The 26,614-nt window shown below is 44.5% G+C and overlaps 1 protein-coding gene across 2 annotated transcripts in view; it reads left to right on the top strand.

Annotated features, from left to right (window-relative positions):
- mtdha (metadherin a) overlaps positions 1-26,614 on the top strand; it is a 120,077-nt gene that overhangs the window by 74,508 nt on the left and 18,955 nt on the right. For both annotated transcript variants that reach the window (XM_070896686.1, XM_070896679.1), the window contains 3 exons: positions 3,950-4,048; positions 10,044-10,168; positions 21,071-21,187. In XM_070896686.1, the coding sequence (XP_070752787.1) occupies positions 3,950-4,048; positions 10,044-10,168; positions 21,071-21,187 (341 nt within the window). The remainder of the gene's footprint in view (positions 1-3,949; positions 4,049-10,043; positions 10,169-21,070; positions 21,188-26,614) is intronic.

The raw sequence follows: 26,614 nt of genomic DNA, 5'->3' as shown, positions 1-26,614 counted from the left end.
TACAACCAACAAATTATTTTTAAGTGCAGTCACTGATGTAGGCAGATTTGGCAGCCAATTTGCACACAGCAGGGTCCCATAAATGGCAATGAGATAAATAACCAGATAAACTGTTTGTGAGGGTTGAGGGATGAATGTTAGATTGGACGTCGAGAGAGCTTCCCTGCTTTTCTATGAATACTACCAAGGGATATAGAGCTCCGCCAGGTAATTGGATCAACTGAATGGCAGAACAGGCTCGAGGGGCTGACTGGGCTGCTCCTGTTTGTGTTCCTTTATTCCTTTGGAATGGAGAGGGAAATTCAAAATGGGTCCAATTGTATTGTTTTGAAATGTCAAGTTGCTGATTTATAACGAGAGGAAATGTTTATCTAGCGTTGGTTCCTTTCTAAAAATGGATTCAAATTGTCAGAATAGTGCAAGATGATAAGCTCGAGTTAAATCAAACCTGGCAATCTTGTAGTGGCTTTTTAAAGGCACGTGCATGTATTTTATAAATGACAACCCAGACCTTAGTGATGGCTGGGCCCTTGAATATTGACACTTGTGACGTTGAGAGTGCCCGAGGCTGCTTTCTACATTTCATCCACAACAAAGCCCTTCTTTTTGTTTATAAAGGAAAATGCCCAACTGTAGTTGAGAATGTCTTGAGCAATACATTAATAACTCCTCCAATTCTTCAATTGCTAAACAAAATCATTCATCAGGTAATGTTCCAGTTGAACATCTTGGATTCCAGCACTGCTGGTGGATGGGTCATTCCAATCGACTTCTGACAGTCAAGTCAATGATACCTCTTGAGTTTAGAATTGATGATAACGAACTGTTTATTATTAAGTTGAATTTCAATTTGATTTTTAAAATTGTACCCAACTATTATTACCAGCCAAAATCGTTGTCCATTTCTTTGTTTTTTTTAAAAGAGCATTCTCGACACTTCCGATTGTTTAGCATTCTGCTTGCTGGTCTTGAGTAACTACTAGTAACCATTTAAGAAATAAATGTAAATGAATAGAATATAATTAAGTTTTTGCCGTGAGAAAGTCTTGCATTTATATAGTGTCTTTCTTGATCACTGGACGTCCCAAAGCGCTTTGCAGTCAATGAAGTATTTTTTTGAAGTGCAGTCGCTGTTGTAATGTAGGAAACGCAGCAGCCAATTTGCGCACAGCAAGCTTCCACAAACAGCAATGCAATTTTTATTTATTTGTTCACGGGATTATGGGCCTCGCTGGCATTTATTGCCCATCTCTACTTGTCATCGAGTAGGTGGTAGTGAGCCACCTTCTTGAACCGCTGCAGTCCGTGTGGTGATACTACTTTGTAGTACTCTGGTATGACTGGGTGGCTTGTGAGGGTATTTAAGAGCCAACCACATTGCTCTAGGTCTGGAGTCACATATAGGCCCAGACCGGGTAAGGAAGGCAGATTTCCTTCCCTAAAGGACATTCGTGAACCAGATGGTTTTGATGACAATCAGACATTGATGTAAGCTTTTTTTAAATTCCAGATTTATTTAATTAGCTGAATTTAAAATTCCCCAGCTGCTGTGCTGGGATTTAAACTCGTGTTTCCAGATCATTAGTCTTGGTCTCTGGATTATTAGTCCAGTAATATAACCACTATGCTACCGCACCCAATAATGACCAGAAATTGCAGGGTTGTAATTTAAAAAGTAAATTAGGAAAGCAGAGAGAGAGCATGAAATAATGTTGGCAAGTAAAATCAAAGAAAACCCAAAGATGTTTTATAAATACATTAAGAGCAAGAGGATAACTAAAGAAAGAGTAGGGTCTATTGGAGACCATAAAGGTAATCTGTGTGTGGAGGCAAAAGACGTGGGTTTGGTTCTTAATGAATACTTTGCATCTGTTTTCACGAGAGGGGCGATGCAGACATTGCATCAGGGAGAAGTGTGAAATATTAGATAAAATAAACATACTGAGAGAGAAAGTATTAAGGGGCTTAGTAGCTTTGAAAGTGGATAAATCCCCAGGTCTGGATGAAATGTATCCCAGGCTGTTAGTCAGCGCATCTTTTACAGTTCTTCTCATTTTCCAGTCCTCTCTGGCTACAGGTGTGGTGCCAGAGGACTGGAGGACTGCTAATGTTGTACCTTTGTCTAAAAAGGGAGAAAGGGATAGACCGAGTAATTACAGGCCAGTCAGCCTAACCTCAGTGGTGGGAAAATTATTGGAAAACATTGAGGGACAGGATAAAGCTTAATTTAGAAGACTGGGATTAATCGAGGACAGTTAGTATGGATTTGTTGAGGGAAGGTCGTGTCTGACGAACTTGATTGAATTTTTCGAGGGAGTAACCAGGAGGGTCGATGAGGGCAGTGCATATGATGTTGTGTATATGGATTTTAGCAAAGTTTTTGATAAGGTCTCACATGGCAGACTGGTCACGAAAGTAAAAGCCCATGGGATCCAGGGCAAAGTGGCAAGTTGGATGTAGAGGCAGGAAGCAAAGGGTTATGGTTGAAGGATGTTTTTGTGACTGGAAGGCTGTTTCCAATGGGGTTCCGCGGGACTCTGTACGAGGTCCCTTGCTTTTTGTGACATATCAATGATTGAGACTTGAATATAGGGGGTATGATTAAGAAGTTTGCAGATGATACTAAAATCAGATGTGTGGTTGATAATGAAGAAGAAAGCTGCAGACTGCAGGAAGATAATCAACTGGTCAGGTGGGCAGAAAGGGAACTGGGTAAATTCCAATCCGGAGAAGTGTGAGGTAATGCATTTGGGGAGGGCTAACAAGGCCAGGGAATATATATTAAATGGTAGGACACTGAAATGTAGAGGAACAAAGGGACCTTGGAGTGCAGGTCCACAGATCTCTGAAGGTAGCAGGCCAGGTAGATCAGGTGGTTAAGAAGGCATACGGAATACTTTCTTTAATAGCCAAAGCATAAAAGACAAGAGCAGGGAGCTTATGCTTGAACTGTATAAAACACTAGGCCACAGCTAGAGTAGTGCAGCAGTTCTGGTCACCACATTACAGGAACGACGTGGTACAGAGGATATTTACGAGGATGTTGCCTGAAGTGGAGAATTTTAGCCATGAGGAAAGATTGGATAGGCTGGGTTTGTTTTCTTTGGAACGGACGAGGCTGAGGGGAGACCTAATCAAGGTATATAAAATTATAAGGGGCCTAGATAGATTGGATAGGAAGGACCTCTTTCCTTAGCAGAAGGCTCAACAACCATGGAGCATAGATGTAATTGGTAGAAGGTTTAGAGGGGATTTGACAAGAATTGTTTCACCCAAAGGATGGTGGGGGTCTGGAACTCACTGCCTGAAAGGGTAGTGGAGGCAGAATCCTTCACCACATTTTAAAAAATTAAATACTTGGCTGTGCACTTGAAGTGCTTTAACCTACAGAGTATGGACCAAGAGCTGGAAAGTGGGATTTGGCTGGATAGCTCTTTGTTGGCCAGCACGGACATGATGGTCCGAAATGGCCTCCTTCTGTGCTCTAACTGTCTGATTCTATGATCTGTTTCTGGTGCTAATTGAGGGATAAATATTGGCCAAGACACCGGGAATAACTCCTCGCTCTTTGAAATAGTGCCATAGGATCGTTTACATCCACCTGAGAGAGCAGACAGGGCCTCGGTTTAACATCTCATCCGAAAGAAGGCATCTCTGACAGTGTAGCTCTTCCCTCAGCACTGCACTGGCATGTCCGCCTAGGTTTGTGAGCTCAAGTCTCTGGAGTGGGACTTGAGCCCACAACTTTCTGACTCAGGCGAGGTTGCTGCCCACTGAGTCACGCCAACAAAAGTTGGTTCCTTTGACATTTCTTCTCGCCACAAATCCCCCATCAGTCAACCAGAATTGAGCGTCCAAATATGCCATCCCAGCCAGTTTGAGTTATGTTTGAAAGCTGTTATTTCATGTCGCTGTGATCATGTATAATTTCCTCATCTCCCTTTTCCAGCTCCCACCAGTGAGCCGGCCTCCCAGCCCAGCACCGCTGATCGTCCGAGGGAAGCCAACCCAGCCCCCAGCTCCATTGACGACGCCTGGTCGGGAATAAGTACGTGATCCCGTCCTGTGTGTTTCAATTGCTCGTAAATCCCGTGCTGAACTTGGGACAAAGTAAACTGGGTGATTCATGACCCAAGAGGGGAGAAAAAGCAAGAGGTTGTTAAATAGTTCTTGACCTGCAGTGTATTGTAGCCACCCAGCTAATCAAAAAATAGCACTGGCTGTATTAAATGACCTCATGCTACTAAACCAACAAAATCTCTGATCGGGACCACATAGTTAAACCGCAGACAATTGTGCCATAAGGATCAGTGTGTGCACTGTACTGGTACTGCCCTTTGAGTCAAATCTCTAAATTGGAGGCTGGTTTTGCCATTAAAATCTGTTAACCGAGAACTGGCTTCAGCCTGCGTGAAACTCATTTCAGTTTGGCTCCCACCCCCTCCTCTCTCCCTGGGTGGTTCAGCAAATTAACATAGAAACATAGAAAATAGGAGCAAGAGTGGGCCCTTCGAGCCTGCACCGCCATCAATATGATCATGGCTGATCCTCTATCTCAACACCATATTCCCACTTTTTCCCCATACCCCTTGATGACTTTTATTTCGAGAAATCTATCTCCCTCTTAAATATATTCAGTGACTTGGCCTCCACAGCCTTCTGTGGTAGAGAATTCCACAGCTTCACCACCCTCTGAGTAAAAAAAATTCCCCTCATCATGTCATACATTTCCTACCCCGTATCCTGAGACTGTGACCCCTTGTTCTAGACTTCCCAGCCCCGGGGAAACATCCTCCCCGCATCCAGTCTATCCAATCCCGTCAGAATTTTATACGTTTCAATGAGATCCCCTCTCATTCTTCTAAACTTTAGTGAATACAGGCCTAGTCGACCCAATCTCTCCTCATACGACAGTCCTGCCATCCCAAGAATCAATCTGGTGAACCTTCGCTGCATTCCCTCAATGAAAAGTATATCCTTTCTAAGATAAGGAGACCAAAACTGAACACACTATTCCAGGTGTGGTCTCAACAAGGCCCTGCATAACTGTAGTAAGACATCCTTGTTCCTGTACTTCAATCCTCTTGCAATGAAGGCCAACATACCATTTGCCTTCCTAACTTCTTGCTGCACCTGCATGTTTGCTTTCAATGACTAGTGTACAAGGACACCCAGGTCCCTGTGTACATCGACACTTCCCAAGCCATCACCATTTAAATAATACTTTGTCCTTGTGTTTTTCCTGCCAAAGTGGATAACTTCACATTTATCCACATTATACTGCATCTGCCATGTGTTTGCCTACTCACTCAACCTATCTAAATTGCCTTGCAGTGTCTTTGCATCCTCCTCATAACTCTGAATCCCACCTAGTTTTGTGTCGTCAGCAAACTTGGAACTATTGCATTTGGTTGCCTCATCCAAATCATTTGTATATATTGTGAATAGCTGGAGCCCAAGCACTGATCCCTGTGGCACCCCACTAGTCACTGCCCGCCACCCTGAAATAGACCAGTTTATTCTTACACTCTTTTTCCTGTCAGTTAATCAATTTTCAATCCATGCCAATACATTACCCCCAACCCTATGTGCTTTAACTTTGCACACTAACCTCTTATCAAAGGCCTTCTGAACATCCAAATACACTACATCCACTGGTTCTCCCTTATCTATTCTATCAGTTACATCCTCAAAAAGCTCCAGTAGGTTTGTCAAACATGATTTTCCTTTCATAAATCCATGTTGTCTTAGATAATATCAACGGGATTAAACAATGTGTGCCATTATCACACTCTTTATAATAGACTTTAGCATTTTCCCTACTACTGATATTAGGCTTAACCGGTTTGTAGTTCTCTGTTTCTCCTCTCCCTCCTTTTTTAAATAGTGAAGTTACATTTGCCACCCTCCAATCTGCAGGAACTGTTCCATAATCTATAGAATTTTGGAAGATTACAACCAATGCATCTACTATTTCCATGGCTACCTCTTTTAGTACTCTGGGATGCAGATCATCAGGGCCTGGGGATTTATCAGTCTTCAGTTCCATTAGTTTCTCCAGCACTATTTTCTTACTAATAATCATTTCCTTTAATTCCTCTTGCTCACTAGACCCTTGGTTCCCTAAAATTTCTGGGACGTTATTTGTGTCCTCCTCCGTGAAGATAGAACTGAAGTATTTACTTAATTTGCCATTTCCTTGTTCCCCATTACAAATTCTCCCGTTTCTGTCTGTTAAGACCATGAGTAACTTGCTACGGTGCCCTGTTTAGGCTGGTTTAAGAATTGGCCGGGATTCTCGATCGCTGGCCAGAGACCCATATTGAAAGCGAATGTGTGTGGGTGCCTGGTTCGAGCTCGTATTTGATCTCTCCCAGTGTTCCCTGTAATTTCTTTTGTGTACGTAGTCCAATTTTCGCGCATGCAGTTTTTCCAATTGAAAAGCCGTCAAGCAGCCTTCAAGGGAGCTCCAGACCACTGTGCGGCAGAGCAACTTAAAGGGAACATTGATTTCCCCATAGGCCCCCCTCCCCACACACACACACAATTGAATAGCTTGCCATACCTCACTGTCGAGGCTCAAAAATCAACAACGGCCACTTGATAAAAGGTGTTGGAGGGCATGCCCCATCGAGGAGTTAAAACTCCAGAAGAGGAAAAAGGTGGAACATTGGCTGGAAAGGAAGGAAGGAAGAAGTTATGATTAAAGTCTTGCTGGCTCGAGTTTTTTTTTAAAGGAAATTTCTCTTGATGGAAGAACTATTTCTATTCTGAAGTATTCGCCACAAAGTAAATCATTTAAAATTGGTCGGGATTTATGATCACTAACTGGAGACCCATGTTGAAAGCAAATGTCGACTTGTATTTCCTGGAATATAGAAGGTTAAGGGGTATTTTGATGTGTGATTTTTAGGATTTTGAAAGGAATTGATAATGGGTAGATAGAGAGAAACTTTTTCTGCTGGTGGGGGGAGTCTGGGACAAGGGGACATGGCCTTAAATTCAGGACCATTCAGGAGAGAAGTTAAGGATAATTTCTTCAAGTTAAAGATGGTAGAACAACTTGTATTCATATAGTGCCTTTAAGGTAGTGAAATGTCCCAAGGCGTTTCACAATTGACACTGAGCCACATAAGGAGAAATTAGTGCAGATGACTGAAAGCTTGGTCAAAGAGGTAGGTTTTAAGGAGCATCTTGAAGGGGGGGGTGGGCAAGGGGGGTTGGGGGGGGGGTGGTGGGAGGGAGGAGGAGAGAGGCGGAGAGGTTTAGGCAGGGAATTTCAGAGCTTGGGGCCTAGGCAATAGAAGGCACGGCCACCAATGATTGAGCGATTATAACCAGGGATGATCAAGAGGTCAGAATTAGAGGAGCGCAGACATCTCAGGAGGGGGGCGGAGAAGAAGAGTTGTTGTGGGGGGGGAGGAGGAGGTGTTGTGGGGCTGGAGAAGATTAGAGATAGGGAGGGACGGGACCATGGAGGGATTTGAAAACCAGGATGGAACTGTCCCATAAAAAGCAGTAGATGCTAGCTAATAATTTTCAATCCAAGATGCTAGATTTTTGCGAGCCATGGGTATTAAGGGATATGGAGCCAAGGCAGGAAGATGGAGTTGGGAAATGGATCAGACATGATCTCATAGAATGGCGGAACAAGCTCGAAGGGTTGAATGGCCTACTCTTCCTCTGTTCCTATGTCAGGTAAGCACTGGCTCGAGCTCCTATGTGGAAATTTTCCACTTGTGCTTATTTTTTTTTAAAGTCTTGTAGCTATTCAGGTTTATCCAGTTCACGAGTGATCAGTCGGTGGGGATGCCTTCAATTGACAGTTGCAACACGTGAATTCATAATTCCTAGCCGAAATAATTATTGTAAGGACACGGGTCCAGGAGCCATAAGGCCATTCGGCACATCAAAGCTGATCCCTTGATCCTGAAACAGATTCCGGTCAGAGCGGGTGCAAACCAAGATAAATATTGGAGAAAAAAATTACGGGGATATGGGGAAAGTGCAAGGGAGCGGGATTAACTGGATTGCTCTTTGAAAGAGCTGGCGCAGACTCGATGGGCCGAATGACTGCTTCTATGCTGTGCCATTCAATGATTGGTTTATAATTAGCACTGAACTTTTTCCTGACTTGTTGAGATCAGTGCCAAGTTTGGTATCCAATATTTGGATACTCATCCCTGCTCATGATTTCACCAATCTCTGCCCATTGTGTGGCCTTTTTCCTTCATAAGAACATAAGCAATAAGAGCAAGAGTAGGCCATATGGCCCCTCGAGCCTGCTGCGCCATTTAATATCATGGCTGATCCGATCATGGACTCTGGTCCACTTCCCTGCCCGCTCCCCATAACCCCTTCCCATAACCCCTTATTCCCTTAGACAATTTCTTAACTGATATCTCTGCCTTAAAATTAGTCAATGTCCCAGCTTCCACAGTTCTCTGCGACAGCAAATTCCACAGATTTACAACCCTCAGAGGAAATTCTTCCTCATCTCAGTTTTAAATGGGCGGCCCCTTATTCTAAGATTGTGCCCTCTAGTTCTAATCTCCCCTATCAGTGGAAACATCCTCTCTGCATCCACCTTGTCAAGCCCCCTCATAATCTTACACGTTTCGATAAGATTGCCTCTCATTCTTCATTCCAATGAGTAGAGGCCCAACCTACTCGACCTTTCCTCATAAGTCAACCCCCTCATCTCCGGAATCAACCGAGTGAACCTTCTCCAAAGCAAGTCTATCCTTTCGTAAATATGGAAACCAAAACTGCACGCAGTATTCCAGGTGTGGCCTCACCAATACCCTGTATAACTGTAGCAAGACTTCCCTGCTTTTATACTCCATCCCCTTTGCAATAAAGGCCAAGATTCCATTGGCCTTCCTCATCACTGGCCTCACCAAAACCCTGTATTAACTGTCGCAAGATTTCCCTGCTTTTATACTCCATCCCCTTTGTTAAATTTGCTCCTGGCTATCCGATGTCACTGTAGGGTTTCTCTGGCCGGGGGCATGTCTACATTTAATCTCCTGAGGTGAAATAACCCCCAGTTACCTTTCCAGAGGTGCCTTCGAACAGTAGCTAACTCTGAATGGCTACGGCATATTTAGCAGCTGCTGTTTTGATGTATATCATGGGTGTGTACTTTATACAAGTGTGCCCTTACATGGGCCTATTATGCAGCCTTTGCAAGTTGCAGTTATAATTGCTGTTTTCCCCAGCGTGGTTCTAAACTGTTGTTTACTACTAATGGAATTCCCTCCACGATTTATTTTCGGGGTCTATTGCTCTGTCAATATTAACTCCAAAACCAATGGCAGCTCAAAGCAACGGTAGTGTTTAAAAAAAAATGTTCCAACTTGTGTGTCTCGAGTGTCTTGTTTTTTTTCCCTTTCTTCCTGTTTGTCTTTCGACTTTTTCAGTGTTTAATGTTCTGAAACCTTGTACGTAAATGAAAGGATACGCGATTTAAACTCTACCTTAATCAAAGGTCTTGAATTTGCAATTTGTTTCTGTCTGTTCTGCAACTGGCTTGTTGTATTATAAGTTGATTCTTATCTGTGCCTTCACTGGCTATTTCCATCTTTGGATGGTAACTTTTCCATGCTAACTTTTTTTTAATTTGCAATGATCCATCTGTCTGAATCTGGCTCCCTAATTGGCTGTTTTTTTTGAAAAGCTGGATAAGATAAAGACAGATGGATGGCATTGATAGAAATAGCCACAGTTTAATTTATCTGTCATCCTCCCAGTTGGTGGTTAACCCAAGAATTGTGTGCCTGCCTTGATAAATGCTGAGAACCAAGTTCAAATATTTCACATTTGAAATCAGAATAATTGCTACGTCCAATATTTTACCTCCTTTTTAAAATGTACAATTGATCTCCCATTTGAAGAACTTTAAAATAAAACCCTTGAGAATTGCAGCCCTTAAATCTTCACTGTGTATTTATATCGTACAGACTTAAAAGAAGTCAAAGCTGAATTTCCACAGCAGTTGTTTGGATTGATTTGATTTCCTATTTTGCCTTGTCGTTCTCCAGATGGAATTTCAACAGCTGACCCGAGCTCTGACTGGAACGCCCCGACAGAAGAGTGGGGAAACTGGCTGGCGGAGGAAGCCACTGCGACTGTGCAGCCCGAGGAGGTTGTCGCAGAAGCTCAGAAGGTTAGTAGCCCTGGCCACTGTGGCTGAGTTCTCCTTAAGAACATAAGAAATCGAAGCGGGAGTAGGCCATACGGTCCCTCGAGCCTGCTCCGCCATTCAATACGATCGTGGTGGATCCGATCATGGACTCGGGTCCACTTCCCTGCCCGCTCCCCTTATCGCTTAAGAAACTGTCTATCTCTGTCCTTAAATTTATTCAGTGTCCCGTTTCCCACAGGTCTCTGAGGCAGCGAATTCCACAGATTTACAAACCTCCTTCCGCGACTTTCACTCCGCCCCAGTATGCAAGGTGACACACTCGTCTCAACAGAGGGGGCGCTTGTTCGCAAATGCTCATGGACGCGCATCTGGGGTTTTGGCATGAGTTCAAACAGCAATGAACCACAGCAGGGACTGTCTCCTTTAGCATTTTTCACAGGATTACACGGGCTATACGGCACAGAAACAGGCCATTTGGCTCAACCAGTCCATGCTGGCATTTATGCTCCACTCGAGTCTCCTCCTATCTATCTTCTAACTGTATCAGCATCACCTTCCATATATGCAGTAGACACCTCAAAGCCTTGGGAGAAATACCACCAGCTCTGCCTCTGCAAGATCCTGCAAATTCCCTGGGAGGATAGACACATCGTCAGTGTTTTCGACCAGCCCAGCATCGAAGCACTGACCACACTCGACCAGCTCCGCTGGGCAGGCCACTTTGTTCACATGCCCAACACGAGACTCCCAAAGCAAGCGCTCTACTCGGAGCTCCTACGCGGTAAGCGAGCCAAAGGTGGACTGAGGAAACGCTTCAAGGATACCCTCAAAGCCTCCCTGATAAAGTGCAACATCCCCACCGACACCTGGGAATCCCTGGCCCAAAACCACCCTAAGTGGAGGAAGAACATCCGGGAGGGTGCTGAGCACTTCGAGTCTTGTCGCCGACAGCATGCAGAAAACAAGCGTAGGCGGAAGGAGCGTGCGGCAAACCAGACTCCCCACCCACCCTTTTCCCTCAACCGCTGTCTGACCCACCTGTGACAGAGACTGTAATTCTTGTCACCTAAGAACTCACTTTTAGAGTGGAAGCAAGTCTTCCTCAATTTAAAGGGACTGCCTATGATGATGATTCCCTTCTCCCTCATTTGCTACTCTAACCTCCCCTTACATGCATCTATCATATTCGCCTCAACTCATATTGTAGTGAGTTCCACGTTTTCTGGGTAAAGAAGTTTCTTCTGAATTCCTATTGGATTTCTTGGTGACTGTCATACGGAGGACTCCCCACAAGCGAGAACACTCTCTCAGTAATGGTGACCGGATTGTCGTCATAATCCATCTGGAAGGAAATCTGCCACCCTTACCTGGTCTGGCCTATATGGGACTCCAGACCCACAGCAATGTGGCTGACTCTTAACTGCCCCTCTGAAATGGCTAAGCAAGCCACTCAGTTAAGGGCAATTAGGGATGAAGCGGATGGAATCTGCTGTGGAGGCGGCAAGGGGCAAATAACAGAAAATACACACCATTTAAAGAAAACAGAGAAATCAAAGAGTGAAAGGGCAAATATGAGAAACTGGTGGAGGAAAGATAAAGGATTGCAAAAGCTAGATAAGCAAATCAAAGCCCAAAGGAAAATAATTTCAGTCAATAAATAAGTAAAGATAAGAAGGAAAGTAAATAAGATGGGAAAATGGTTGAATTAGACAGATCTGATGATGTCTGCTTCTTTGACGCCCCTGTAAGGGAAAATAGGAAGGCTTCTCCTCCCACGAGCGGGCCTCTGATATAGCGGGTCGACGCTCGCCCCAACCTGCGTAACAGCCCCCGGAGTTAGCAGACAGAGACAGATGGCAAGGTATAACGATCTTTTATTACGAACGCCCGGGAACACCTCTCATCACAGCCGCCTATGAGTGGAGATGCTCCCCGAACAGCACAATCATACAACTTTCATACATTTCGAAAACCCCTCTGTTCCCTGGTAAGACCTCCCTAGATCTCTAATTGGACTGCCTTATCAGTGCTACTTCTCTAATTCGACTACCTTATTAGTGCTACTTTGTATTGGCAGGCCAAGACCTTCGTGACCACCTTAGGCTGTGACTAGAATGACTTCATTAGGTCAGAATTTGTTGATTCTCCTTGATTCCCGTGAGTCTGCCTCGAGCCTCTTCGCAAAGTCTTATCAATGTCTGTTTAGGTTCTCACATCATATCCTGTCGGAATATTACTGAATTAATAACTTCTGGAGCCTTGGTACAAGGCCGAAGAGAGGCCTTTTACCTCCTTATGGGTCGGTGCAGGAACCAGCACTTTAACCCTTGTCCCACTGGTACCCCTAATGCCAAATTTCTCTTGCACCCCCCACCCGACCGCTCCCCACTCCAGAATCAAGGTAAGCTAAAGAGGTTCTACTCTCATTGGAAAACTGCAGTTAGCCAGATTTCACCATTACTTCTTTCAACACTAGAAACTCCTAAGCAGGGTCGAGCTGAAGTAGCAGGGCTGTCACATTTGCAGCTGTGCCATGTGTTACTGAGGAATTCCCAGCTGTGTTGAGCTATGGAGCACATGAATTTTTCTTTGGGGGCGTGGGTGGATTGCTTCTCCCAGGAAACCATTCTGAGCATCTTTCATTGCTTCGGCAGCGTGCTGTGCTCAAAATGGATTGCAGACCGCTTAAACAGAAGCAAGTAAATTCACGGTGCTGAGAGATCGCGGTGAATATAATCTTTACGTACAGATACTTGAGTGTACTTGTTCAATCTGCACTAATGCAAGTGCATTTATGTAACAAACAGTGTTGGGAATGTGTGTTAATTGTCTTGGGGATTGCCAATTCTGCAGCTACCTCCAGCACCAAAACACAATGAGTAAAAAATATTTTAATAACGCTAGTTATTTTTAGCAACAAGATTTTTCTTAAATGTGAACATAATACAAGAAATAGGAGCAGGAGTAGGTCACTTGGCCCCAGGAGCCTGCTCTTGCCATTTAATAAGATCATGGCTGATCTGATCTTGGGCTCAGCTCAGAAGCTAGTAAATAATGAAAATAGGAGAACATGGGAAAATGACGGACAGCGTTTTCCTATGTTCTCCTATTTTCTGGTCCATCAAGCTTGTCCCATACAATTGCAATACCTTGTGTATCATAACATATACTGTTCACCCCACCCACAAACCATGTGATCTCCTGGGAGAGGCAAAAAAAACAGTTTTTAAAAATCCAGGCAATTTGGGAGTAAAAATTCTGGGAAATTCCTCTCCAACCCATCTAGGCGATCGAAACTAGTCCAGGAGATCACTCTAGCCTTAAATTCCCTGCAGTACCTACCTTCTGTAAGAATGCATCTCTGCCACAGCCAGAAACAAATCTAGCTTTTGCTTGAAGGAATTCAGTGAGTCTGCATCCACCACATGGAACGGCAGCTTGTTCCAGGGGTCTACTATTCTCTGGGAAACGAACCACCTCCTGATGACTAACCAAGGTCCAGCCTTGTACAGCTTAAATTTGTGACCCCTGGTCCTGCCTAACCTATTTAATTGAAATAAACTGTCAGCTGGAACACTGTCTATTCCCTTCATTATCTTATAATCCTCAGTCATACCCCCCCTCCCTCAAGTCATGCTGCTCGAAGGAAAAGAGTGCTAACTCTCTTAACCTATCTTGATAACTAAGATGCTTGGAATCAGTCCAGTGGCCGTCTTCTGCACCCTTTCCAGAACCTCAATATCACCCACCATGTGAGGAGACCAAAACTGGACACAGTGTTCCAAGTGCGGCCTGACTATGGTCTTGTACTCAATTGTCCTATGGATATGCCCCAATACCCTATTTGCTCTAGCTATCGCTGCACAGCAATGCTCGTGTACCTTTAAGGATGTATGCGCAAAAATGCCCAAATCTTTTTCTATCTCCACCATCTTTAATGCCTTTTCCTGGAGGGTGTATGAATGTTGAGCATTTGCCCTGCCCACCTGCATAACAGTGCACTTATCTAAGTTATACATCATTTTCCAGTCTTGAGCCCAGTCTCCAAACACATTAAGTTCTACATGCATCAGTCGAGCCTCTTCTATAGTTCTAGCACTCGCACAGATCATGGTATCATCTGCAAATTTTGCCGCCAACCCCGGAATCCAGATCATTAATAAAAATAGTAAAAAGCACCGGTCCCAGCACTAATCCCTGCAGGACACCACTGGTGACCGGTCTTCAAACAGATCCAAATCCATCTATAACTACTCTGTCTGCGTCCTGCCAGCCAGTTCTATATCCAGCTCAATATATTTCCACTCATACCAGAGGTTCCGATCTTATAGAGAAGCCTCTTGTGTGGTATCTTGTCAGATGCGTTTTGGAAATCTAAGTCGACAATGTCTACTGGGCTTCCCTCATCCACCAACTTCTTAAAAAAATATACGATTAAATTTGTGAGACATAACCTTTTTTTATGAAGCCATGTTGAGTGTCTCCAATATGTCCCACCCTTCCCAAGTATTCATACATTGCATCCCTTATGGTTTTTCAGGCATCTTCCCTATTACTGATGTTAAACTGATGATGCCTTTAGTTATCCGGGTCTGCCTTCTTACCTTTTTAAAAATGGGGACTACATTAGCCACCTCCCTATCTGTAGGAATCATTCCAGAGTGCAGTGAGCTATTAAGCATCAGACCAGCGGCTCACACAGCACATGTCCCATCTCCCGATGGACCTTCACACAGCACATGTCCCATCTCCCGGAGGACCTTCACACAGCACATGTCCCATCTCCCGGAGGACCCTCACACAGCACATGTCCCATCTCCCGGAGGACACTCACACAGCCCATGTCCCATCTCCCGGAGGAGCTCGCACAGCACATATCCCATCTCCCGGAGGACCCTCGCACAACACGTGTCCCATCTCCCGAAGGGGCTCACACAGCACATGTCCCATCTCCTGGAGGACCATCGGATGGATATCATCCGGCCTGCTGCTCTATCTATTTTTAAGTTCTTAATTCTTTCTAAAACAATACGCTTATCTATGTTAATGTTACTGATAAAACTAGTATTAAATTTTAATATTTGATCATCAAGATTGAATACTGATGCAAAGTACTCATTTAATATTTCCGCCACACTCAGTATTTTGTAACCTATCCTTGAACACCCTTCAGTGGCCCAATAGTCTTTGATAGTTCTGACTCTTCACATAACTAAAACAAACTCTTCCTATTACCGCCACAGTTGTCTACAATCCTTTTTTCCATTACCCTTTTTGCTGATCTAATCTCAGCCTTTGTTTTCTTGAGTTCTTTGTATTCAACCCTATTTATTTATTACCAATGTCAATGTTCTTGATCAGGCCAACATCCCCAGCATCGAAGCACTGACCGCACTCGACCAGCTCCACTGGGCAGGCCACATCGTCCGCATTCCCGACATAAGACTCCCAAAGCAAGCGCTCTACTCGACAAGCAAGCCCCAAGTTGGCAGAGGAAACGTTTCAAGGACACCCTCAAAGCCTCCCTGATGAAGCGCAACATCCCGACCACCTGGGAGTCCCTGGCCAAAGACTGCCCTAAGTGGAGGAAGAACATCTGGGAGGGGCGCTGAGCTCCTCGAGTCTCGTCGCTGAGAGCATGCAGAAATCAAGCGCAGGCAGCGGAAAGAGTGCGCGGCAAATCAGACTTCCCACCCACACGTTCCCTCAACCACTGTCTGTCCTACCTGTGACAGAGACTGTAATTCCCGTATTGGACTGTTCAGTCACCTGAGGACTCGCTTTTAGAGTGGAAGCAAGTCTTCCTAGATGCCTGTGATGATTTATTTGAGTGTTAAATTTCTTTAATTTATAGAAACATTTCTGTTTACATCTTATTTGTCTTTGTACATATCCAGTCAGCCACCTTGGCCTTTTCTTACCACATGTCCTTCTTTTGATTTTTGGGTACATGTTTGAAGGGGATTAGTAGTACTTTGCAGTATCAAGCGCATCTCTTCAAACCCACCGAGAGTCTTGGTGTAGTTCTATCACGCAGATGCTTTGATATTTGCAATATTTTGATTTCTCTCTGCCGCAGAGATTTTCTATTTTGGGCAACTGTATTCGGTGGAGATCTGCTCAGCTGTCATGAGCAACAATGCGTGTCTGATGGCACCACAGGAGTAACGTAAATCGGTGTCCTTAATGCTTCCCGATGCCATTGGGGAGCCATCCGAGTTGCAGACCTTCAGTAACTACTGATCTCAAGTGGCACTTCCCAGAGGGCACCCAGAGCTTTAAAAAAAGACATCAATTAGCATTGATTCCCAGTGAGACGTTCAGTGATGTCAGCTGGGCAACTCCCTTCTGACTGCAAATGTGAAAATAGCAGAGTTCTACAGAAGAGTAAATAACAATGTAAAGTATCTCCTATAAGATCAATGTTAAATTTAGGCAAAAAAAATGATTAATTGGCCAAAAAAAAGGCAAGAAGAACATTGAGACTAGACTCACCATCCCTGGAGTTCAGAAGAATGAGAGGTGATCTAATTGAAACATATAAAATTATTAAGAGACTTGACAGAGTTAATGCTGGGAAAATGTTTCTCCTGGCTGGGGAATCTAGAACACTGGGTCACAGTCACATATATTCAAAAAGAAGTTAGATGTACTCCTTATTACTAGGGGGATCAAGGGATATGGTGAGAAAGCAGGAATAGGGTACTGAAGTTGCATGTTCAGCCATGACCTCATTGACTGGTGGTGCAGGCTCAAAGGGCCGAATGGCCTACTCCTGCACCTATTTTCTATGTTAATAAGGGGCTGCCCATTTAGAATTGAGATGAGGAGGAATTTCTTCTCTGAGGGTTGTAAATAGAAACATAGAAAATAGGTGCAGGAGTAAGACATTTGGCCTTTGGAGCCTGCACCACCATTCAATAAGATCATGGCTGATCATTCACCTCAGCACCCCATTCCTGCTTTCTCTCCATACCCCTTGATCCCTTTAGCCGTACGGGCCATATCTAACTCCCTCTTGAATATATCCAATGAACTAACATCAACAACTCTCTGCGGTAGGGAATTCCACAGGTTAACAACTCTGAATGAAGAAGTTTCTCCTCATCTCAGTCCTAAATGGCTTACCCCTTATCCTTAGACTGTGTCCTCTGGTTCTGGACTTCCAAAACATTGGGAACATTCTTCCTGCATCTAAACTGTCCATTCCCGTCAGAATTTTATGTTTCTATGAGATCCCCTCTCATCCTTCTAAACTCCAGTGAATGCAGGCCCAGTCGATCCAGTCTCTCCTCATATGTCAGTCCAGCCATCCCGGGAATCAGTCTGGTGAACCTTCGCTGCACTCCCTCAATAGCAAGAATGTCCTTCCTCAGATTACGAGACCAAAACTGTATACAATATTCAAGGTGTGGCCTCATGGCCTCACCAAGGCCCTGTACAACTGCAGTAAGACCTCCCTGCTCCTATACTCAAATCCTCTTGCTATGAAGGCCAACATACCATTTGCTGCCTTCACCACCTGCTGAACCTGCATGCCAACTTTCAATGACTGATGCACAATGACACTCGTTGCACCTCCCCTTTTCCTAATCTGCCGCCATTCAGATAATCTGCCTTTGTGTTTTTGCCCCCTCACATTTATCCACATTATACTGCATCTGCCATGCATTTGCCCACTCACCTAACCTGTCCAAGTCACCTTACAGCCTTTTAGCGTCCTCCTCACAGCTCAAACCGCCACCCAGCTTAGTGTCGTCTGCAAACTTGGAGATATTACACTCGATTCCTTCATCTAAATCATCAATGGATATTGTAAATAGCTGGGATCCCATCACTGAGCCTTGCGACACTTCACTAGTCACTGCCTGCCATTCTGAAAAGGACCCGTTTATCCCTACTCTTGCTTCCTGTCTGCCAACCAGTTCTCTATCCATGTCAGTGCATTACCCCCAATACCATGTGCTTTAATTTTGCCCTCCAATCTCTTGTGTGGGACCTTGTCAAAAGCCTTTTGAAAGTCCAAATACACCACATCCACTGGTTCTCCCTTGTCCACTCTACAAGTTGCATCCTCAAAAAATTCTAGAAGATTTGTCAAGCATGATTTCCCTTTCATAAATCCATGCTGACTTGGACCGATCCTGTCGCTGCTTTCCAAATGCACTGCTATTTCATCTTTAATAATTGATTCCAACATTTTCCCCACTACTGATGTCAGGCTAACCGGTCTATAATTACCTGTTTTCTCTCTCTCCTTTCTTAAAAAGTGGTGTTTCATTAGTTACCCTCCAGTCCATAGGAACTGATCCAGAGTTGATAGACTTTTGGGAAATGATCACCAATATATCCACTATTTCTAGGGCCACTTCCTTAAGTACTCTGGGATGCAGACTATCAGGCCCCGGGGATTTATCGGCCTTCAATCCCATCAATTTCCTTAATACAATTTCCAGTCTAATAAGGATTTCCTTCAGTTCCTCCTTCTCACTTGCCCCTCGGTCCCCTAGTATTTCCGGAAGGTTATTTGTGTCTTCCTTCGTGAAGTCAGAACCAAAGTATTTGTTTAACTGGTCTGCCATTTCTTTGTTCCCCATTATAAATTCACCTGAATCTGACTGCAAGGGACCTACGTTTGTCTTCACTAATCTTTTTCACTTCACATATCTATAGAAGCTTTTGCAGTCAGTTTTTATGGTCCCAGCAAACTTCGTCTCATACTCTATTTTCCCCCTCCTAATTAAACCCTTTGTCCTCCTGTTGGATTCTAACTTTCTCCCAGTTCTTGGGTTTGCTTTTTCTGGCCAATTTATATGCCTCTTCCTTGGATTTAACACTATCCTTAATTTATCTTGTTAGCCACGGTTGAGCCACCTTCCCTGTTTTATTTTTACTCCAGACAGGGATGTACAATTGTTTAAGTTCATCCATGAAATCTTTAAATGATTGCCATTGCCTATCCACCGTCAACCTTTTAAGTATCATTTGCCAGTCTATACTAGCCAATTCACCTCTCATACTATCGAAGTTACCTTTCCTTAGGTTCAGGCTCCTAGTCTCTGAATTAACTCTCCATCTTAATAAAGAATTCTACCATGTTATGGTCACTCTTCTCCAAGGGGCCTCGCACAACAGGATTGCTAATTAGTCCTTTCTCATTACACATCACCCAGTCTAGGTTGGCCAGCCCGCTAGTTGGTTCCTCGACATATTGGTCTAGAAAGCCACCCCTAATACCCTCCAGGAAATCCTCCTCCACCGTATTGCTACCAGTTTGTTCAGCCCAATCTATATGTAGATTAAAGTCACCCATGATAACTGCTGTACCTTTATTGCATGCATCCCTAATTTTTTGTTTGATGCTGTCCCCAACCTCACTACTACTGTTTGGTGGTCTGTACACAACTCCCACTAGCCTTTCCTGCCCTGCGAAAACTCTGGAATTCGCTGCCTCAGAGGGCTGTGGAAGCTGGGTCATTGAATAAATTTAAGACAGAGATAAGACAGTTTCTTAACCGATGAGGGAATAATGGGTTATGGGGAGCGGGTAGGGAAGTGGACCGGAGTCCATGATCGGTTCAGCCATGATTGTATTGAATGGCGGAGCAAGCTCGAGGGGCCTACTGCTCCTATTTCTTATGTTAAGTGGTTGGCCATTTAGGACTGAGAGGAGAAATTTCTTTACTCCAGAGGTGAATCTTTGGAGTTGTGGCTGCTCAGTTGTTATATTCAAGACAGGGGTCGCTAAATTTGGGGGAATGAAGGGATATGGGGACAGTGCAGGAAGGTGGAGTTGAGGTAGATGATCAGCCCCGATCTTATTGAATGGTGGAGCAGGCTCGAAGGACCAAATTGCCTCGTGCTGCTCCTATTTCTTACGCTCCCGCGCAGGCTGCTTAATGGCTTTAAATGGAAATAACCGCACGTGCGCAGGAAATTGAATGGGCCGTTAGAGGCCGCGCATCCCCTTAAAGAGGCTACGCACCCCAAAAAAAGAATTAGCAGCAACATTGGAAATGAGAATTCTTTTTGCTCAGCATCTTATGATGATCTGGCACGCGCTGACTGAGGGGGCGGTGGAAGCAGATTCAATAATAACTTTCAAAAGGGAATTGGATCTCTGCTTTAAATTTTTCCGGGCTATGCGGAAAGAGCAGGGGGGAGTGGGACTGATTGATAGCTCTTTCAAAGGTCCGACACAGGCAGAATGGGCCAATTGGCGGTCTCCTATACTGTATGATTCTGTACAAGATAAATTGATCATTTCAAAAGGGTGAGTTTGAAGTAATGCATGCAGGATTAGAATCAAATTATTGAATTAACCTATCTTATCAAAACGTATAAGATTATGAGGGGGCTTAACAAGGTGGATGCTTGGAGGATGTTTCCACTGATAAAGAAGACTAGAACTAGGGGGCATAATCTTAGAATAAGGGGCCGCCCATTTAAAACTGAGATGAGGAGGCATTTCTTCTCTGAGGGTTGTAAATCTGTGGCATTCGCTGCCTCAGAGAGCTGTGGAAGCCGGAACATTGAATAAATTTAAGAAAGAGATAGACAGATTCTTAACCGATAAGGGATTAAGGGATTATGGGGAGCAGGTAGGGAAGTGGACCCGAGTCCATGATTGGATCAGCCATGATCGTATTGAATGGCGGAGCAGGCTCGAGGGGCCGTATGGCCGACTCCTGCTCCTATTTCTTATGTTCTTATGTAAATTGAATGTGTAACGAAAGCTTGGATTCCAGGAACGGAATGCAAAGTTTTTTCATTTCTGGTTTGTGCTCATTCCACCCTTACCTGAAAATAAAACCGGCCCGCCCAGCGGCCAGAGAAAGAGAATTACAATTTTGCAGCGGACTGAACTGTAGTGTTGATGAAGTTACAGAATGTTTTTTAAAAACTGATGTGTTGCATTTGCAGCTGTCCGATGAAGATAAAGAAAAAGCAGACTCGGGTGTGCAGGGCTCCGCAGGCAGCAAATCAAAAAAGAAGAAAAAGAAGAAGAAGAAGGGCGAAGAGACGAATACTCCTGCACAAGTAAGCACCCTCGCGTTGCTCAGTGAACTATAAAAACCAGCCTCTGGTCTCGTGTTTTAAAGGGGGGCTGTGGTAGAGACGGTAAGTGGGGTACTCGCTACAGAGAGAGAATGTGGAAATGGAAAAATAAAATTGAGGGCTTTTGAGAAATAGGGAAAAACAGTTTCCAGTGGCAGAGGCGTTGGTAACCAGAGGGCACAGGTTTAATAAGAACCTAAGAAATGGGAGCAGGAGTCGGCCATTTGGCCCCTCGAGCCTGCTCCGCCATTCAATAAGATCATGGCTGTTCTGATCCTGGCCTCAGCTCCACTTCCCTAATCAGAGGGGAGAAGAGAGATCTTTTTTTACGCAGCGTGTTGTCATAATCTGGAAGGGCGGTGGAAGCCGATTCAATCGTAACTTTCAAAAGGAAATTGGATAAATACTTTTGAAAGGGAAAGCATTACATGGCTATTGGAGAAAGAGCAGGGGCAATTGGCCGGAGCAGACACACTGGTCTGAAATGGCCTCCTTCCATGCTGTAAATTTCTGTGATTTCTATGACAAAGTGGAAAGCTCTTTCAAAGAGGTGGCAACGGTGGGCCGAATGGCCTCCTACTGTGCTGTATGACTCTATGAAATAATAATAACTTTTTTATTTAGCGCCTTTAACGTAGTAAAACATCCCAAGGCGCTTCAACACAGTGTTACAGACAAACAGATCAAATTTGACACCGAGCCACAGAAGAAGTTAAGGCAGATGATCAAAAACTTGTATAAAGAAGTAAGTTTTAATGAGCATCTTAAAGGAGGAAAGAAAGGTGGAGGGGTGTAAAGGTTTAGGGAGGGAGTTCCAGAGCAGAAATGGCTCCAGTGATGATCGATCTGGTGGAGATGAGAGATGGAGACAATGGCGAGCTGGTTATGGTCGTGACACATTGTGACAGAAGTTATGATGGTGGAGGTTGCACAAATAGCAGAGCAGCGGAAGAGGGATGAAGTCTTGACTGTGTGCCACCAAAATATTTATGGCGGTATACAAGCTTCAGCGGGTCACCCAAAACCGACTGGAGACCCAGAAAATATTTCGCTTTGTAACGAAGCAATAGTTTTGTTACAGGTGAAAAAGGGACTGTAAGACGTTGGCTGGAATGTTCCTCGCTAGGGTGAAAGGCCACAGGAAAATTAGGGGGGGTGTCTTCAAAATGAGATGTGGATGCCCTAACCAGATCATCACGCTGAGATATTGTGGGAAAGTGTTGGGAATGATAAATTATCTGGAGCTGAGATTCACAAGCCCAGTGGCTCCATTTGCAGCCGACGCAAAGCTAATAGAGGTGGTCGGCTGCAAAGCTGAACAGAATAAGCCGCAATGTACTTGGGAATTGGGCAGACAGATGACACATGAAATTCAATACAGAGGAATGTAAATTACTTCACATGGGGACAAAAGCCCAGGAAAGGACCATTACTTAAATGGAAAGAAAATAACATGTCTGGAAAATGAAAGGTATCCCGAGGTATCTTGTGACAATAAATTGAAACTATCTCTTCAATGCTCGATGAGTGAAACCGGTGAGATGATGGGATACATTGAAAGCTTAATATTAGCCAAAATTGTGAAGTAATCATGCGGCTTTATACATCATTGCTACAACTGAACTTGGTATCCCATCATAGGCAGTCCCTCGAAAAAAAGGAAGACATGCTTCCACTCTAAAAGTGAGTTCTCAGGTGACTGAACAGTCCAATACGGGAATTACAGTCTCTGTCACAGGTGGGACAGACAGTGGTTGAGGGAAAGGGTGGGTGGGACTGGTTTGCCGCACGCTCCTTCCGCTGCCTGAGCTTGGTTTCTGCATGCTCTCGGCGATGAGACTTGGTATGGTGTGCGCACTTCAGTACAAAAAGGCTGCAAAAAGAAAGACTTGCATTTCTGTAGCGCCTTTCACGCCGACCGGAAGTCCCAAAGTGCTTTACAGCCAATTACGTACTTTTTGAAGTGTAGTCACTGTTGCAATGTGGGAAATGCCAATTTGCGCAAAGCAAACTCTCACAAACAGATAATTAGTTTGTGATGTTGATTGAGGGATAAATATTGGCCAGGACATCGGGGATAACTCCCCTGCTCCTCTAAGAAATAGTGGCCGTGGGATCTTTTACCCGAGAGAGCAGACGGGGCCTCAGTTCACCTGAAAAGCGGCTCTTCCAGCAGTGACTACACTTCAAAAAGTACTTCATTGGCTGAAAATTGCATTGGGACGTCCAACGGTCGTGAAAGACGCTACAGAAATGCAAATCTTTCTGTATCCTTGCAGGCGCTGCAATATCCTTTTTGTACTGCACAAATGTGGGACTTGAACCCTCAACCTTCTGAATCAGAGGCGAGTGTGCTACCCACTGAGCCACAACTGACCAGGGGAGGGGTTGAGGGGATGGATGGATAGATAGATTGGAATATAATGAGCGATTACATAAATTGGGCATGTTCTCACTGGAAAGCAGAAGGTTGAGCCACATGGCTGCATAGGATTCTAAAAGGACTAGATAATGAACAGCTATTTCACCTCATCCAGAACAGTAAAACCAGAGGACACGGCCTGCTCTTGAAGGGGTGGGGGGGGGGGGGAGAATTAACAATGAATCTGCAGAAATATTTTGGTGAGCGAGTGGTAAATCTATGAAACTGGTTCTCTCGGGAGACCGTGAAAGTAGATGTTGATTCGTTCAAATGCAAATTAAATCGACTTGTTTCAAAAAAATCTATCTTTTGGAATATATTTATATAAGTAATTTGAGACATGACATATAGTGTAAGTGTAGCATGCACAGGAGGGAAGGGTGACGTGGTTCCTAAAGCTCTCCACCATTTGAGGTTTTTCTCGTGTCATTTCTGGATTGGTTGTAGACTAATAGAGATCGATTGCCATGATTCGTCAACAACTCCATTATTGCTGTATGACGCAACTACCAGGATAGCAGAAGGGCGAACTTACGGACCTTGGTCTTTTTTCATCTAGCAAGTCCCGAGTGTAAAACTCGAGTGTGGAGACGTGCAATGTTCCCTCGTATTTTTTGGTGCCCGGCCCATTCAAATTTTTGCGCATGCAGAGAAGCATGAAGTAGTACACTTTGGGAGGGCTGGCCAGGAAAGGGCATACACATTTAAGCGGTAGGTCACTTAATAGTGTAGATGAACAAAGGGACCTTGGAGTGCTTGTCCACAGATCCCTGAAAGTAGCAGGCCAGGTGGTTAAGAAGGCATACGGAATGCTTTCCTTTATTGGTCGAGGCAAAGAAGATAAGAGCAGGGAGGTTATGCTTAAATTGTATAATACTTTGGTTAGGCCACAGCTGGAGTACCGCATGCACTACTGGTCACCGTATTATAGGAAGGACTCGATTGCACTGGAGAGGGTGCAGAGGAGATTTACTTGGGATGCTGCCTGGAATGGAGAATCTTAGTTATGAGGACAGATTGGATAGGCTGGGTTTGTTCTCATTGGAACAGAGGAGGTTGAGAGGAGACCTCATTGAGGTGTGCAAAATATTGAGGGGCCTGGACATAGTGGATAGCAAGGGCCTATTTCGAGGGGGCATAGTTTTAAGGTGGTTGGTGGAAGGTTTAGAGGGGATTTGAGGGGCGGCTTCTTTACGCAGAGGGTTGTGGGGATCTGGAATTCGCAGCCTGGAAGAGTGGTGGATGCAGAAATCCTCACCACTTTTAAGAGATGGTTGGATGGGCTCTTAAAGTGCAGTAACCTGCAGGGTTATGGACCCAGAGCTGGTAATTGGGATTAGACTGGATAACCTCTTGTTGGCCGGCGCAGATATAATGGTAAGTACTGCAGGGAATAGAATACGGCCAGGGTGATCTCCTGGACTAGTTTCGATCGCCTGGATGGGTCGGAGAGGAATTTTCCCAGATTTTTTCTCCCTAAATTGGCCTGGGTTTTTAATCTGTTTTTTGCGCCTCCCAGGAGATCACATGGCTCCGGTTGGGGTGGAGTGTAGAATGTTTCAGTATAAGGGATGTCGCACTTGTGTGAGGTGGGCTGGGTGCTCTTTACCTTTCCGTCATTGTTCATAAGTTTATATGTAACCTTTAGGGCTGCTGACCAAGGGCCGTGCGGCTCTTTGTTGGCCGGCGCGGACCCGATGGGCCGAAATGGCCACATTTTGCGCTGTAAATTTCTGTTTCTCCCCTATAAAAGCCGGTGAGCGGCCTGCACGAGATTGCTGTGCCGCTGCATTGAGGGTAGGTAACTCTGCGGTGGGTGGAATGCCAGTTTTACACCACGCCCAGTATCGCTCTACACTGACTTCAACAGAGTGTGGCATTGAGTGAGTGGGGGTGGAGGGTAAAACCAGTGTGGCATTCGGTCTCCTGATGGGCAGGTTAAGATGAAAATTGCCCCTGTGGTTCCTGGGCGCAACTTGAAAGATAACTTGGCTACTAAAGGAGATGATTGAAGGGAAAGGTTTGCCGTGAAGACCAAAGTCTTTCAAGACTGCATCTCATCACCCACATTCAGGGGTATTGTTATGATCCAGGGATTGTGAACGAAACAGTGAATGTGAATGAGTCTGAAGGCTAAGGACAGGACAGCCCAGAGCCCAGTAAGGGACCGGCCATTCCCAGTCAACATTGGTTGTCATAAATGACCTGGCTGCTGAAGGAAATAAAGGGGAGGGAGAGGGGTGGGTACAAATAGGATGTTGAATGCGAGCTACAAGGGACAAAATAACTAGCACTAGTGTTATGAGAAGGAGAGACTTGCATGCAGTTGCCAGGAGAAGATTTTAGATAGCCAGGATATGTGGACCTTGCATTTGATTGATGCCTTCCAAAGGTAATGGAATGGCTTTGCAGAGGGAAAAGACCATGTGGAAAACCAGAGCTAATAGTGCGCAATAACTTGTATTTATATAGCGCCTATAACTTAGTAAAACGATCCAAGGCGCTTCATAGAAGCGTTAACAAACAAAATTTGCCACCAAGCCACATGATATTAGGGCAGAAAGAGGTAAGTCTTGAGGAGCATCTTAAAGGAGGGGAGAGAGAGGCGGAGAGATTTAGGGAGGGAATTCCAGAGCTTAGAGCCTTGGCAGCCAAAGGCAATGTGATGCATAATAAAGCTGTCACGTATAAATGGCCCATGACCAAGTTTTTTTTTTAAACCTGTTGCATTGGATAGTAATGGTACAATATGTGGCTTTACTGGTTTGGATCGGTCCTTTTTGGTTTTTGCCTTGGGTTAAATTAGTCACAGAAATAGTAATGAAATGTAATTTCTATTTAAACATCACCATGATGCGTTTTATCTTGTAGCTTTTATTGGAAAACATTAATTTTATTAACGCTGCAATTACTAGAATCCTAGTGGTTTGCACACAGTAGCTCCTTGCTTGATCGTAGTATAGTCCTAATCACAAGTGATGTGATTC

The sequence above is a fragment of the Pristiophorus japonicus genome, chromosome 1 (genome assembly GCF_044704955.1).
Source record: "Pristiophorus japonicus isolate sPriJap1 chromosome 1, sPriJap1.hap1, whole genome shotgun sequence".
Lineage (NCBI taxonomy): Eukaryota > Metazoa > Chordata > Chondrichthyes > Pristiophoridae > Pristiophorus > Pristiophorus japonicus.
Note: the sequence above shows the minus strand (reverse complement) of the source record. Positions and strands in the feature narration are given on the sequence as shown.